Genomic DNA, 16,619 nt, shown 5'->3' with positions numbered 1-16,619 from the left:
AAATTAGTCTGAGGGGTTATTTGGAAATTCTAAGTAGTGACAGTGTTGGAAAAAGTACCCAATTTTCATGCTTGGTCCCATGTGGCTCAGTTGGTAGAGCATGGTGTTTGCAACGCCAGGGTTGTGGGTTCGATTCCCACGGGGGACCAGTACGGAAAGTAAGAAAAAAAAAATGTATGAAAAATGTATGCATTCACTACTGTAAGTCGCTCTGGATAAGAGCGTCTGCTAAATGACTAAAATGTAAATGTAATGCTTGAGTAAAAGTAAAGATTTCTTAATAGAAAATGATTCCAGTGAAAATCACCCAGTAAAATACTTCTTGTGTAAAAGTATTTGGATTTAAATATACTTAAGTATAAAAAGTAATTGTAATTGCTAAAATATACTTAAGTATCAAAAGTGGAAGGAAACGTATAAATCATTATTGTTTTTTTAGTTTTTTTACGGATAGCCAGAGGCACACTTGAACACTCAGACATAATTTACAAACGAAGCATGTTTTTAGTGAGTCCACCAGATCAGAGGAAACGGGGATGACCAGGGATGTTCTCTTGATAAGTGTGTAAATTGGAAAATGTTCCTATCCTACTAAGCATTCAAAATGTAATGAGTACTTTTGGGTGTCAGGGAAAATATATGGAGTAAAAAGTATATTATTTTCTTTAGGAATGTAGTGAAGTAGAAGTTGTAAAAAATATAACTAGAAAAGTGAACTACAGGTATCCCAAAAAATGACTTAAATAGTACTTAAAAGTATTTTTACACCACTGAGTAGTGACATTGAATGACTCAATGGTTGTGTAGCAGTGGGTCATATAGGTTCAAATGAGTGGATACGCGGCCTGGTGTTAAGTGCATGATGTCATGCCACGTGGGTGAAAGAGCAGGTATCAGTGCCCTGCAGCGGCAAAACAAAGGGACTGTTCCAGGTGCTTCTAAGAAATGCCAAACAGGCCAATAATGAGCAGGATCGTTTCCTCTTCGGTCACCCAAACAAGGGATCTCTCCCTCCGTCATCGGCAGGTGGATGGACCAGTAGAACTGGTCTAGCAGGTACTATAGGTAGGTACTTGGAGGGAGTGGCAACCCCTACACAGACTGCCCCATGTGCAGTAGAAGTGGTGAGCTATTGACATTTGACTGACTTGTCATTTACTTTTGGTATTTAGCAGACGCTATTATCCAAAGCGACGTACAGTAGTGAGTGCATACATTTTGTTTTTTTAATACTGGTCCCCCATGGGAATCGAACCCACAACCTCAAGCGCCATGCTTTACCAAATGAGACACACAGGAAATCTCTAGGCATTTTGAAAGTGAATTTTACTTGGCTGTGTAGACTACTATTCTCTGCATTTAATGCCCTTGTGAGAAATGACCACGTGTATGGTGAAACTCAATGTAAAGGATGTTTTTTTTCTCGAAGTGTTTTTGTCCTTGACCATGAAACTGCAGAGAAGTATCTTCTCAACCCAGAGGGACAAAGCAGCATGATATTCCACATAGTTTGTTTGTGTATCTGTTTGTGACTTATTGAAGGGAGAAAAAGCACCTTGGTGGAAATAAATGTCTTGTTTTTCGCCTGAAGAGGGAATTTGTGGAAAGGAAAACAGCCAGAGCCTTGAAATGAAACCCATGACTGATTAAGCCCCATAAAGAGTCACTGCTCTTTTCCTGGGATTAGGAAAAAGCAGGATTCATTACGGACATCGCTTTAAGCCCATCCTTTTAATTAAAGCACGTCTCTTATCTTCTCTCCCTGACCAACCCACTAATCCCCCCCTCTCCCACTCACCAAAAAAGCTACCCCCTCCAGCACTGGTCATTCATTTTGTAAAGACTGAGCAGCAAAGATCCAAGCGGTCGCTCCCGACACCAATCACAATGGGGACCTCATTCTGCCGCTGACGCGGAGAGATTCAATTGGTTCATATATGGCACAGAGTGCAGGTGAGGACCTCTGGCCTAGATGTTATCTGTTGACTCATTGCAACGGGGGTCGGGGACTTATTCATTATAAGTAGGTGTCGTTCTTGTTTTTGAGACAATCCAGGCCATGTTTAGAACCACGAGAACAACAAACAACAAAGCCTTCCTGAATAGAGGACATAGCCTACAGTTCAACAATCTCTAAACATTCCCACGTAATATCATTAGCAGCCAGCATCGGAGAATTACACCCATACATGTTGTTAAGCTTGCGTTACTGTGTAGTTACTCAAGATGTCTCTGTGTTCATGTGATCTGTTTTCTGGGAATCCCTGACATGTTCTCCAAATATGTGGTGTTACTGTTTGTCACGAACCTCCAGACCACCACTGACCATCACACGCTAGTCCCCATTCATCCACCAACAGGAATCAGGTGACAGACTACAAAGAGTCATTGGTGTGATAAGATCTTACCAGTATAATAGAGTAGGAGAAACAGTAGACTAGTAAAAGAGCATAACCTGAGATTGTTCTTTAATCCAGGGCCATGAGGATAAAGTACTTTTGAACCAACTGAAGTCATTGTATTAACCTTGCGCTGTAAAGGTCCACTATCCTTTTTATCACAGACAATCATATCATTCTATTATAATATTTATTTAAAGGTCCAATGCAGCCATTTTTATCTCAATATCAAATCACTTTTGGGTAACAGTTAAGTACCTTATTGTAGTTGTATTCACTTAAAATAGTCAAAAAGAAACAAAAATAGCATCTTAGCAAAGAGCAATTTCTCAAGCAAAGGTTTTGCTAGAACTGTCTGGGAGTGGTCTGACTCGGGAAAACTAGCTGTTATTCACAGGCAGGTTTGGAACTATTTTTCTTGTTGGTCTATTAACTCATTCACTGCCTGGTGATGTCACCTGGCAGGCCAAATCTCCATTGAACCAAAACAGGCAGACATTTCAGGCAGTCCTTTCAAACAGCTCTTACACTAAAAGGGCTATATTATAATTGTCACAATTTCAGAGTATTATTCCAACCTCATAGTGTGAGAAATCACATTTTTGACTGCACTGGACCTTTAATAAATCTGATAATCTTACTAAAAAATACAAGCCAAAACAAGTAAATAGATTTCATATCTTTATTGTTAGGAAAAAAATCTGTACAAAATATTAATGTAGAAAGTTCATTAAAAAAAGTCAAAAACAGCACATTTACACAGCATGAAACTGAAATTGAGATTCCCACAAAGCCGCTACTTTACAGCAGTGCCATCCCTCTGTGAGAGAGTACATTGGAGAACGGAACCACAAGAAGTCACATAGTCGCCACAGGAAGTGGACCACGCCACAGCACACACCACAGGATGTCATGAGGCTGTCACAGGAAATTAACTACACGTGCTCCGAACGCTATGGGGACGCCCAGTTTCCCACAGAAAAAAAAAGGTGGTTGGGTATTCTCACAGGTTCTTTGCTTAAAGGTGTAATGACATTGCAAAAAGGGGCTCAAAGAAATAAATAACCTGAACTGAAAACAAAGCAGACTGCAGTAATGTTAAGGCCTTATAAGTGATACAGTATGGCAACACAGAAAATAGGATGATCACAGTTGTATCCATCCGAACGTCTATTTCAGGTTTACATGGCAAGTTGGGACTGTGTTAACCTCATGGGTTCAAGGTTAAACTGTTGGCTTCAGTGAAGGCTCAGTTTCTCCCACTTGACATGCAAACGTTCTCAACTGATTTCAATCACTACATTGCTTGTTGTGACCTCTTTCTAGACATTTGGACACACGTTGTTCCTCTTTGTAATGCTTTGGATTGATAGGGACAGTTGTTGTTTCACAAAAATGGTTTGTGTTTCTTAAAAGGCCTGCTTTCCTGGATGCTTTGAAATAAAACTTTGTGTACAAACTGACCATGGAAACTTTTCAATGGAATGCCTTTGCAAAGACAGATATCAATGCTTTAACACAGTTGACAGTTCACCCTTTGTGTAACTGGGGATTAACTGACTAGTCAAGTTATTCCAGTCTATTGTCAGATATTTATCTTTAAGCTTTTTCAATCCTCATTTTATGGGTTCGTGGCTTTCAAATAAATTTGGAATTCATTTTTTATTAGGAACGAAAAGAACAAAATAACTTATTTCACACAAAAAAAGTAAATACAAATTGTATTTTTGAAAACGAAACAAAATGCTACAAAACGTGGTTACCGTCAAAATAAACAAAGGTCTTCACTTTCTTCTCCCAAACTACAATACATGTATCATACAATTGAGGGGCAATTTGATTATCATTTAGTAATCTTAAGTAATCATGAAAAGATAAACATCCAAGTCATGTTTTAACCAGAAATACCATCTCAAATCCACTGGATTTAAATACACTAACTGCTTCCAACTGTTGGTCCAAAGACAAAAACAACTGCATACATGGCAGGTTTCAAACACAAACAGAGAACTTACAATTTAAGTACGTTTAAAGCTAATTGAATCTCATCCAATGATAACAGGTCTTCACGATGCCTTGTTACTGGCTCCTATCCACCTCCAAACCAAACCACCATCTCCCAAAACAAATATATACAAACAATTTAACACTGGTAATAATAGTGGGATTGTCCGACAGTGCTACAGCTCAACTCAGAGCCTCCAATAGAGGTGATGGTCTGGTAACTGGCTCATATAGTGTTCTGTGTGTGTGTGTGTGTGTGTGTGTGTGTGTGTGTGTGTGTGTGTGTGTGTGTGTGTGTGTGTGTGTGTGTGTGTGTGAACCACTGCTCCATCCAGGGTCCCACACACCAACCACTGATTGTCCTGGTGATGGGAGCGATAGAAAGGCACAGAAAGGTCAATGAAATGTATTCAGATTTGAAGGGAAGAGTAGCATACATATCAATTTATATACACCACTACACTCTTAGAAAAAAATGGTGCTATCTAGAACCTAAAAGGGATCTTCGGCTGTGCCCATAGGAGAACCCTTTTAAAGAACCCCTTTTGGTTCCAGGTAGAATCAAAAAGTGTTCTCCTACGGGGACAGCCGCATTTTTACTAAGAGTGTACTGGCATTGTTTACCAAGTCAATTTGGTCCTGTCTGAAACAATAGGCCGACTTCTACAGCAGATCCCATATAGTATATCGCTATAACTTATCCCAGCAGTAAGCTTGGCTCATCCAGCGATATAAACTGAGTAGTACTAGCCATAGTGTGACTTACAGGGGATTCTACACAGGCCCCTCAGTACCCGCATCAAGCCATGCTGTTGAGCAGTTGAATTGCTCATTCTACTGTACCATGACCTTAATTGGAAGAAGTTGTACACACACATACAGGAGCCATAGCCTCTCCACCAGGTAAAGCCCTCACGTCGCCACCACACCACACATCAGTGTGCTTCACAGTTTACAAGGAAGGACAGGAACACACACAAGCCCACGTGGTCTGGGAGAACAACCTGGGTCAGAATGCTTCATCAAGAGCTGTCCCAAAGAGAGATTGAAAAATATATATATATATACACAAGATGTACAAAAGAAACTAAACAAAAGGGGTTCGTCCGTTCCAGCGGACTGAGTCCATTCTGAAGCAGTCTGTGATTGGTCCAGTAGGGAGCTCCGGCGTGTCCAATCACTAGGGTCAGTCTATCTCAGTCGGTACAGAATGCTGAGGGTATCCGAGAGGAAGTTGAGGACTCCTAGACATAGGCCTCTCCAGTCCTGCTGTTGGGGGTTGCCACCCTGTGAGAGAGAGAGAGAGAGAGAGAGAGAGAGAGAGAGAGACAGAGAGAGAGAGAGAGAGAGAGAGAGAGAGAGAGAGAGAGAGAGAGAGAGAGAGAGAGAGAGAGACAGAGAGAGAGAGAGAGAGAGAGAGAGAGAGAGACAGAGAGAGAGAGAGAGAGAGAGAGAGAGAGAAATAGAGAAGAAGAGAGAGAGAGAGAGAGAGAGAGAGAGAGAGAGAGAGAGAGAGAGAAATAGAGAAATAGAGAAGAAGAGAGAGAGAGAGAGAGAGAGAGAGAGAGAGAGAGAAATAGAGAAATAGAGAAGAAGAGAGAGAGAGAGAGAGAGAGAGAGAGAGAGGGGGGGAAATTAGTCCTCAGCCCCAAAATAATTGTCTTTTACGGTTGGCCTTTCAGTCTTGACGCTTGTTCAAATGAACATTTGTGGACAAAGTGACCTTGGCAAACCATGGATATAATGAAGAGTCTGACTCTGAGACAGTAAATAAGGGATAGAGGTTACATTGTTGATGATTGCAGTGTAACACTACACGGACATAAGTGACACTGAACTGACTTAGCTCTCAAGATATATTTAGAATAGCTTGGGTCTTTACAAACATCCGCAATTCACCAAGAGATTCATTTAGAAATGCCATAGGATAGCATCCACTGTCCCCTGCTTTAAGAGAAAGCCTATATCATAATGACTGGATGTTGTGGCTATGTGAAAACACTATTACACAGTTTATGACTTTCTAGATTCTATACTTTTTAATGGCTTTAATATCCACTTGCTGGAACAGCTGAGATGTTATCGCGTGCGAGTCTGTGAGTACATCTGTGTGTTGGTGTGTGTGTGCATACGGTGCACCTGGGTGGAGTTAGGCAGTCTCAGAGACAGAGCCAGGAGAGGTGACACATCGCCCCACAACAGCAGCTTTGAGTCCCTCTCTAAAAATAACCCTGCTCTTTAGTAGGAGAGAGAGAGGTGGAAAAGAGAAGACGAGAGAGTGTGTGAATGTGGGAAAGAGACAGAGAGAAGTAATGAAAACCAGACACTGACAGACAGAGAGAAGTAATGAAAACCAGACACTGACAGACAGAGAGAAGTAATGAAAACCAGACACTGACAGACAGAGAGAAGTAATGAAAACCAGACACTGACAGACAGAGAGAAGTAATGAAAACCAGACACTGACAGACAGAGAGAAGTAATGAAAACCAGACACTGACAGACAGAGAGAAGTAATGAAAACCAGACACTGACAGACAGAGAGAAGTAATGAAAACCAGACACTGACAGACAGAGAGAAGTAATGAAAACCAGACACTGACAGACAGAGAGAAGTAATGAAAACCAGACACTGACAGACAGAGAGATGCTAGCAGAGAGATGGGGGGAGAAAGAGAGGAGAGAGTTACAGCTCAGACTCAGAGAGAGAGGGAGGGAGAAAGAGAGGAGAGGTTGAGAGGTGGGGAGAGAGAAAAACAGAGTAGAGGAGGACTCAGGGTAAGAGAAGATAGAGAACCACTGACCACACAGAGAAAGAGGGGCACAGTAGGAGAGGTCACAACACAAGGTACAGGGAAAAAACGCCCTGAACAAGAGAAACAGTAGAATGGTGGTGGTGAGTGTGTGTGTGTGTGTGTGTGTGTGTGTGTGTGTGTGTGTGTGTGTGTGTGTGTGTGTGTGTGTGTGTGTGTGTGTGTGTGTGTGTGTGTGTGTGTGTGTGTGTGTGTGTGTGTTTGTAGTGGACTATGACCCTCACGTGCCTGTGGTTTAGTCACCCCACCCCGTCCTAAGCAGGCCTTTTGTTACTCGCGCTAAGGAAGTCCTTTTAGCTAGCCTGCCTGTAAACAACGTTTCCCAAAATCCCCTGTCCTTCCACTGTTACCAGACAGCAGGGCAAGAGCCAGTTTAACCAGCGCAAACAAAACATTGCCAACCGGATCCACAGACCAAGGGCTTTATTATACTGTAATAAACTTGACAGTTTATTATGTGTGTGTGTGTGTGTGTGTGCGAGCGTTTGTGTCTGCGTCTACGCGTGTGTGCACGCGGAAGGGGAATGTTCGGCTCGGCAGAGGCATGTGAGTGAGCGCTGGAGTAGGGTGACGTCAGCTGTGTTTGTCTGCAGAGGGGGAGGCAGGTTGCCGGGTGCCGGGGGAGGGGGGGAGGGGGGATTACCCTGTGTTTACTCCTGTGGCTGCCTCACTGACTGGCTCCTCACGCGATACAGCCCAGCAGGGGGAGGGAGGGAGGACGGGGAGGGGGAAGGGCCACTGGAAACTGAACTTCAGTCACAACACTCCCAGCTCATGGGATATCAGATTGATCCATTTACACCACTGGCACATGCACACACGCTCAATCATGCGCACGCACACACACCGACTTACACATGCACATTTAAATTGAAAACACCTCTACACATTTATCAGAACTCACCAAACAATACACCATCTCATAAACAGATCATTCGTGTGCGCATTCATCCTTACCATTCTCTGGAGGATCGTAGCGTTCAAGTCGTCGCCGATTCTCTTGAGCTGGTTGGCCACTCTTTCCACCACCTCGTTGTCCAACCGCGGGTCCGCTACTCCAGGGGCTCTGTGCTGGGGAGAAGCCTGGGGAGAGCGCTCTCTCTGGAGCAGCAGGTCAGGCAGGGGATCCCTGGCTGTGGTGTCCTGGAGCTCTCTGTCTGGGTCTGGGGAGAAAGAACAACACATGTGCCATTACTGCCTCTGGCAGACAGCTGGACCTCCATAGCCCACCACGACCAGCTCTGAAACACAACATCAACTAGCCTACATCAAAGGCAGCGCAGACCAGGCTGAATCAGGTCAAGTTTCGGTAGGAGGCAGATTGTGGATAGCCTGCCGGGACATAAAACATGTCTCCTGTATATTGTTGTTTGTCTAGTAACAAGAACATGATCCAAAACATCCCCTCCGTCACCCCAAAATGTGATGCCCCCCGTCCTCACTTCTCAGGCTCCATAAGAGTCTTAGGTGTCTAGAGACAAGCATGTCGTCTGGTCTAAACCATATAGGCTACACTCTTAATGGTGGCTAGGCTGCTTAGCAACACAGACCCATTGTTTACTGGGTAAACATGTACCCCCCTCCCCTGCCCCCCAAAGCACCCCTCTTTTGAAAGTCAAACTAACAATGCAACCCCCCCCCCCCCACCACCCCTGTCAGACTGTTCAGACTAGTCTTGAAGACTTTTTTCAATCTTGGGGGTTGCCGCCGTCAACCCCGTATTTTCCCCTTCAAAGTTAGAATGTAATCTTCTAATCTGCTTATTAAGTCTAGAATACTTGTGTTTGTGTACTACAGTGTTTGTTGGAAGGAGGAACTCCTGTCTACTCTGTATAGATTCAGAATAGGATAAAGCCTATTTGCATAGAGGTGATAAAAAATGATATTTTATTACCCTCTGATTACTGCAACGCAAACCGACAACACTGAAAGTTACTGTGTGCATCACTGCCACTGCCGACTGTCATCGAGAAAATACATTTAAATCAATTCAAGTCAAGTTTATTTGTCATATGCACAGTATACATGGGTGTACACAGTACAATGAAATGCTTTAGTGACCTTTTACAAACTGTTGCGTTGTGTCAAGATTGGAAGACACTTCAAATTAAGTGGAGGGAAAAAAACTCTGTGCATCCTATGAACGGTTTCCATCCAATTTCCTCCCAAACCCCACTGTTTGTTCACAGCCCTGACAGAGCGCTCCACAGGAAGCAAGGCTCCTGGCTACAGCGGGATTTGTGTCTCTGTCATGAGTATTTTCTGATCCTTAAGATGCAGGTGACTAGACAGCGAGAGGAGATAGATACAGAGAGAGAGAGAGAGAGCGAACGGAGCCTGACAGAGCGCTCCACAGGAAGCAAGGCTCCTGGCAGCAGCGGGATTTGAGTCGCTGTCATGAGTATTTTCTGAGACAGACAGAGAGCGAGAGAGAGAGAGAACAGAGGAACTCTGGCTTGTTGCCAGGGTAACTATAAGATGGTGCTCCCAGAGATGGAATCAAGCCATTGGTGGACGGATTCAGGGGCTAGGCTGGGATAGGGTGGACAGGCTGGGGGGCGGGGTGGGACCAGTCTGCCCGGGGACTGGGGAAGAGGCAGTGAGAGCCAGAGAGCGCAAAGGTGGGAAACACAAGGAAGGGGAGCGGCTGAAAGAGGGATTACAGAGGAAACAGAAATGGTTGAGTAGAAATAGCGGCGGGTCTAACAGAAGGAAACGGGGAGAGAGAGGGTAGGTTATGCCTCTAACCAGGGAGGGGAACAGATGGGAAGCCATGAGCAGGGGACAAGTCTCGACAAGCCCCAGCCACAGCATTTGACTTACAGGCATAAAGAGAGAGCACCAGAGAGAGATACTATTCCAAACTATTCCTTTCAGTTGCAAAGCCACGTGCTCAAAATGATTCCCTCGACTCGTAAGTAGCTCCGTAGCCCAAAGCCTCCAGCCCTAAAATCCTCACAGGCACACCAATATCACACCACACCAGAACAACCCTGAACTCTTCTCTGACAAGATTCAGAGAAATAGCCTAATCCACACTTACCATTGCAATAAATTACCGCAACAATACCCCACATACTGTAGCTTGTGTCCGTTAAAACATAGGCTAAACTTTCCACTCCTGTCAATGGACGTGAAGCTCCTATTCGAGATGCAATACTCTGACTGCCTTCTTCCAGGCCCCTCCCCTCATTGGTTTCCATCTCAATTGTTTAGGTTTGTTTACTCTTTCACAAGCATGGACACAGCAGATCAAACCGAGTGCATAAAACAGCAGCAAATGTGTAACATTCAGTTGAGAGCTTTCTATCTGGGTTCCAAGGGCAAGCTTCTTAGGTCATACTAAAGTCAATCTAGGTAAAGCATCAATAGGTTAACGCTATAGGATGCTTAAAGGGCGCATTTTCTGCACTGCTTGTATTTACATCCTAAGGTGATGACAACCGTTTTTTGACTACTAGCCTACCCATTTCTACTTGGTGGAAAATGAACAGGTGAGGAACTTCACTTAGATGTACAAGCATCAATGAGTCTTACAAGTACAATAACAATCACATTGAAGTCTATTGCTTCATATGCAAAATGCATCTCTATTTCATCAACTTTCCTTTTCGATCGACTCACACATTCCATCACACAGTTGAGGGGGAACTTTCCCATCCAATGCCACTGCACTGACATGTGAGCATGATGTCCTTTGATGCTAGTATTTCCTCATAGCAGTAAGCGATTCACAGCTACCACTTGTAATCCTATTCTAACATGACCATGGTTTTTGCCTCAGTGGCTTACCATTTAGGCCTATGCCTAAGAACTCTGTATTAGCAGCAACACACACTACATGAAACATCATCCAGCAACTAGTAGTAATAGCCTACCTGTGCTTGCTCTTGTGGGGGTGTCCAGTGGATGGGCACTGGGGGGTGGGGTGGCTTCTCTCTGGGGCTGGGGCGGCAGAGAGCCCTGCCTGGGCTGGGGGTCCATGTTGGGGAGCAGTTGGCAAGACTGGTGGTATGCAGCCTGGAGAGGGTTGTTGCTGCCACCAGGCCAGGTGTCTGGCCGCTGGACCTCCATGCGGCAGCTGTGTTGTCTGCCCCGACCATGGTGGTCCACTCCACTCTTCGTCTGGGGGCGGGCCATACCAGGTGCAGTCTGTTGATGTTTACAAATGCATAACAAAATTGTAATAGACAATGACTGATTGCCCCTTTTACAAACCGTTGTCACCTGGTTACTATGAGCGGTGAATGTTTGTGTGTAAAGACATTAAGCTGTAAGATAAGGGATCAACATTCTAAATGGTCATTCTAGCCCCAAGGTTTGCCAAAGTATACATCGTCTGGTCTTTCGCCTCCCAACGTAAATAACGTAGCCGGCAATACCCTCCTATGGCAAATGTGTTGTGTACAGCGTTCAGCCAATCAGGTGGCACCTGTCTGTTTTTTACCCCTGCTGTACACAATGTCCAGAAGTGGCTAGCCACCCTAGCATGGTAGTGGAAAATTGTGTTTTATTAAGACAGTAGTCATATTTTTCCATGTGTGTGTGGGGTGGGGTGGGGGGGTGGGGGTTTGGCGGCCCTCCCATTAAATGGAGTTGAGGAAACCGACGCCTTTGCAGCCTGATAAGAGGATGTTTATGTACGAACCGGTCACTGGGGACATGAGTGTATTACCAGCTGGGCTGATTGCTTTGACTGGAGGTAATACCAATGATTTATATATACACTAGATGACTGATAGGGGGCGCTGTGTTGAAGCCACCATCTTGGCACTCCCACACGTTGTAATAATATATTTTGGAAGATATAGAAATGCATTTATTAATGTCTACATTCGTTTTTGCCACATGTATTCTATTACATACACCTTAATGCATACTTTAAATTATATTAAGTGAGCTAAACATAAAAACAAAAAAATAAATACAATAATTTTCCTTAAAATATCATTTTTTCGAGATTACTAATGGTGCTGGCTCTACTACAACAAAAACGACTTAAATAGATGTAATTTTGTTCTTGATGCATTTAATTGAAATACTGTAAAATTCCATTCATTCCTACGGACTGTGGCGTGTATTCACAGATGCCAAGGGAAGGCAGGCTTCACCCAAAAATGTCGAAAGAAAAAAAGATAAAAACATCTCTATGTTTTCATAATTATCCTTCAATCCGCAAGAGACTGACTGTATCTCACCAGAGAAAGCATCCGAGCAAGTGAAACAGCGCCCCTCTGTCTCTGTATGTGTTGGCCATCTATCTGATTCTGTCTGGTCATAAAGAGTATGACATTGTTATAGAGCAAACAACGCAATTATCACAACACATAGGTTTTAATAAATGATGGCTTTTTTTCTGACTTGGTTTCACCTGTGATTTTACCCATGCACTACTACTAATGGAGGGCAGCTCCTACTGGGGAGTGCCAATATGGCCGACCGGTGTCTTCAAAGCCTCTCAATGGCCAATACATAGGATCAGCAACCCAGGGTTTATATACATCATTGGGTATGCCCTATGGGTCTCGGTGCTAGGGCAATTCATAATGCAGAGCTGGACATTTCTCAGAACCAAATATCAAGCAACATGTTACATTAAATTGGGTTTAAAGGTATAAGCTTAAAATACCTTGTTCCACGGGAAATATAGGTTGCCTTAGCATATATATGTACGTTTTCAAACAGTGACCAAAGGAAGGGCTACCTCTCAAAACATGTTTTTTTCCCCTCCCTCCTCGACAGACAGTTTGACCCACCAACCCATGTGTCATGTGGCCGCTAGATGGCAGCCGCTACGCCCTCGTGAGCGCGACGGTTGTTTATAAACAAATCCAGCAGCCGATTGACACGCGCTCCTTCACACTACAGCGCGCGCCAAACTCTGTCAGCAGTAACACCAAAAAATATTTCGTCCGCTTGTCATCCTCACTATTGCAATGCTTGATGTAATTTTTTTGCTCGACTAATACATGTATTTACGTTGCAACACACAAATCGTATCATTCCTATCCGACTCAAAATACATAAAACGTGTCACACGGAAATGATGAAGTATGGAAAAGAAACATTGAAGGCGGATTGTGATTGCGCAGGAGAAACAGTTCCACGCAACATGGGTCTGCCTCGGTCTAAACTTGTTGAAATGCTGCCTGTGACTGTCATGTAATTGAAGATGAAAAAAAAAACGCTCAACATGGAATAAAAAAAAAAAGTGAATTCCATATCTAAGTTTAACGTGGAAATGCATCACTGGGCTTCTGTCATATGTTATCTTATCTGTTCCTCTCCTCCACACAACCACTAAAGTTCACACATCAAACTCATGACAGCCAAGTGTGTAAAACAAGACACCACAAACGATTTTGCGAAAGCAGCAACCAACAAGAAGATGCCACTTGAATATCACACCAACACACTTTTTATGTTACAGAAAAACCCATCCGTGCCGCTGACTCCTACCACGTCAATAATTTATTTTCAAAATATTATGAAATAGCTACAGTGATTGCGTCGAAAACTATCTTCTGAAACTACTACGATTACAATGTAGCATGCTAGCTATAATAGCCTAATTTGACGTGTCAAGTTATTTTGACAGCTAGCTAAATCCACAGCCGAAGAACCCTAAGAGTGTGCTATAGCTAGCTAGCTAGCTATACATAACAGCTCTATCTTGATACGTACGGTAGCTAACGTTAGCAGCCTGTCAAAACATCCGCTGTGCTGTAGCCAAGTCCTGCAGCATCACCAAAACATTTGCTAAGTTTTAAGACTTACTTGCTTTATCTGATGATTCGTGATTACTGTAAATCTGTCTGTAGTTGAGGCACTGTCGATTGCTTGTTGACATCAGAATATGTGTCCAACAAGCTGTTTGACTCGCGGCTTGTCCTTGCGTTAGATGTTGAAGAAAGTCCACTTGTAGTTTGTGACATTCCACGTTTCCAACTACGATTGTCAAAACAGTCAGCACATACAAACCGTGTTGTCTTCTTTTATTCCATGGAAATCGATGCTTATCCAAACCGTTTCTACGGAGCTATGGTCCAAATGTTGATTACAGGGGAGAGTGTTTCATAGTGGTATCACTTTGCTTTCACTCCCGCCGTTGCCTGTTTCGCCACGCCCTCTCCACCATGCATGACAACATGTCCTGACATGCACCTCGACTAGAGAAACGCTGCTACTCTGTTTCAATACCCCGGACAAGATTATAAAGGAAGAAACAAAACACCTTTTTGCCCAACCCTGCCCCCTTCCCGCCCATTTTGCTTTCCTGTGAGTTTACCACATCTGTTGCAGCTGTTGTGTTAACGGTAAACAAAGTCTGGTTGTATAGTAGCTGGTGCCTCTAGCCTATGGGTGCAAAAATCTGTAATACATTTTAGCCTGTTTTATGCATACATTGGATTGTCAACTGCATATCAGTAAATCAGCAGCAGCAGCAGCATCATTATCAATGCATGCCTTTGTCAGACCATAAAAGTATTGTTTGTCTCTTTTGGTGTGTTGTGAAGTTGAGATGATGTATGAGGACAATTGACTGTATATGACAAGGGTTCAAAGTGCCTCTGCATTGCATGTTATAACCCGTTATACATGACATAATAAGTTATAACCTCGTTATAACCATGGGCTGTAAATTACAATAACACAGACACATACATGAACAATTGTGGAGTGGGCCTATTGAACAGTTTGAACAGTTGAATGACACTCATAACCTGTCACATTGTTAGGGGAGGTCACCCATTGTCTCATTGAACCCCTTTTCTTTATCAATTGCATGTTTGTTATTCGAGATTAGATATTTTTATGATCACACATAGGGGAACAATATACTTGTTTGTTTTACTTACATCATGTTTTTTCTCTCTCAATTAATCTGATTTAAATTTGTATTTTTGTGTGGGGGAAAAACTACGTTTTAGGGGAAGATTTACCCCCAAAATGTATATTTTTACATTTCCCATTTCGATAATTGCAATGATGCAATTGAAAATGGTATTTGTAACCTCTTACATTAAAGACACAAAATGATGCAAAAATGATGACCAGGCCTACGCAGCTTATGCTTTGATGTTTTAAATCAAATCCTTAAATTCCCCTCCAAGTAAACGAAAACATGCCCAAATTATAATATGGGATTAGGATATGTTTTGTCAAACACTGAAATCCAGTTATGACAAATCGCCTAATCCGGGGATATTCAACCTGCTTGTTGATACTGGATTAGAGATATTCAATTGTAATCTTTCTGTCATTTTCAAATGACACCACAATATACAATTTATATAATTGAAGGCCAATTTTTTGTGTGGTTGTTTTGGTTTGTTTGGAAACATTTTGCAGATTTAGGATCTAAGGGTTTGTAGCCTAGGCTTCATTGCATGTTCAATATCATATCCTATGTCTCTATAGCCTATATATGCATTAATTTAACACGTTTAATTATGATAATTGGCAAGACATTGTAGCCTATACCCGCAGTCAAAACAACCATAAACTGAGTATTGGAAATCCCCTTGTCTTGTCCTTTAACCCCAGATGTGAAACATGTGACTGTGCGACTATTGTCCCCAAAACTCAGCTGCGGGGCACTCACTGTGAGGGTTTTGTTGCGGTGCCTAATCAGATGGAAATGGCAGATTGTCTTGAGACCCCCCATAGCAGATTGGAAATGCCCCTTCCACCAAAAGGGAAATCCCCTCACAGGTACATGTCCGGGCGAACATCCCATCATGGGCAAATTTGCTTGACATCTTGGCAGTTTGCACGACTCATAAGACATACCACCAGAACAGAAGACAATAGACGTGATTGTCGCCCAACTCTCCCCACAGTGCCATACACCTCGTTAAATGAATTGAGACATTATCTGTATGCATATCTAGGAATGAAATACAGACAGATCCTAGAGCAGGATTCACTCATGTAATTAAACGTCGTAATTAATTGAATGCTGAAAGATTTGTTAATTTTGCCCCTTCTTGGTCAGTCATAATCATTTAGTGTATTCACACATGAGTGAATCCTGCTCTAGGGCTCTATTCCACTGATACAGAACACGATGTGAACATTTTGACTGTGATACACACGGAATGCTTTTCGGGAACTGAGACCTCATAATCAAATGTGACAACAAGCTGTCAACAATGTAATTGTAGGCCTATATAATGCTGCTGTATGCTGTGCGGTGCCACACTGACGAAGCCCATACTGGTAGATGTGATTGGTGTTCTGTTACAGGCTGCATCATGCGTTGAGCGAGGGCACGTAACTTGAGTGAGGCCATGCAACTCAAATGAGGGCATGATAGCACCACAACCACATGCGCTCATTTATCTGTCCTGTCTGTTTACCTGCACATACACACTCCCTAATAGGTAATTTACACCTCTGT

General features: G+C 43.1%; 1 protein-coding gene across 1 annotated transcript; it reads right to left on the bottom strand.

Moving 5' to 3' along the window:
* Positions 1-3,067: 3,067 nt before the first annotated feature.
* On the bottom strand, positions 3,068-14,402 carry bbc3 (BCL2 binding component 3). The gene is made up of 4 exons (XM_014162363.2): positions 13,994-14,402; positions 11,095-11,368; positions 8,174-8,379; positions 3,068-5,690 (listed from the first exon to the last, which is right to left on the bottom strand). The coding sequence occupies exons 2-4, from the start codon at positions 11,354-11,356 to the stop codon at positions 5,595-5,597; spliced, it is 564 nt and encodes a 187-aa protein (XP_014017838.1). The 5' UTR covers positions 11,357-11,368; positions 13,994-14,402; the 3' UTR covers positions 3,068-5,594.
* Positions 14,403-16,619: the final 2,217 nt, after the last annotated feature.

This window comes from Salmo salar, chromosome ssa20 (genome assembly GCF_905237065.1).
Source record: "Salmo salar chromosome ssa20, Ssal_v3.1, whole genome shotgun sequence".
Taxonomy (NCBI): Eukaryota; Metazoa; Chordata; class Actinopteri; order Salmoniformes; family Salmonidae; genus Salmo; species Salmo salar.
Note: the sequence above shows the minus strand (reverse complement) of the source record. Positions and strands in the feature narration are given on the sequence as shown.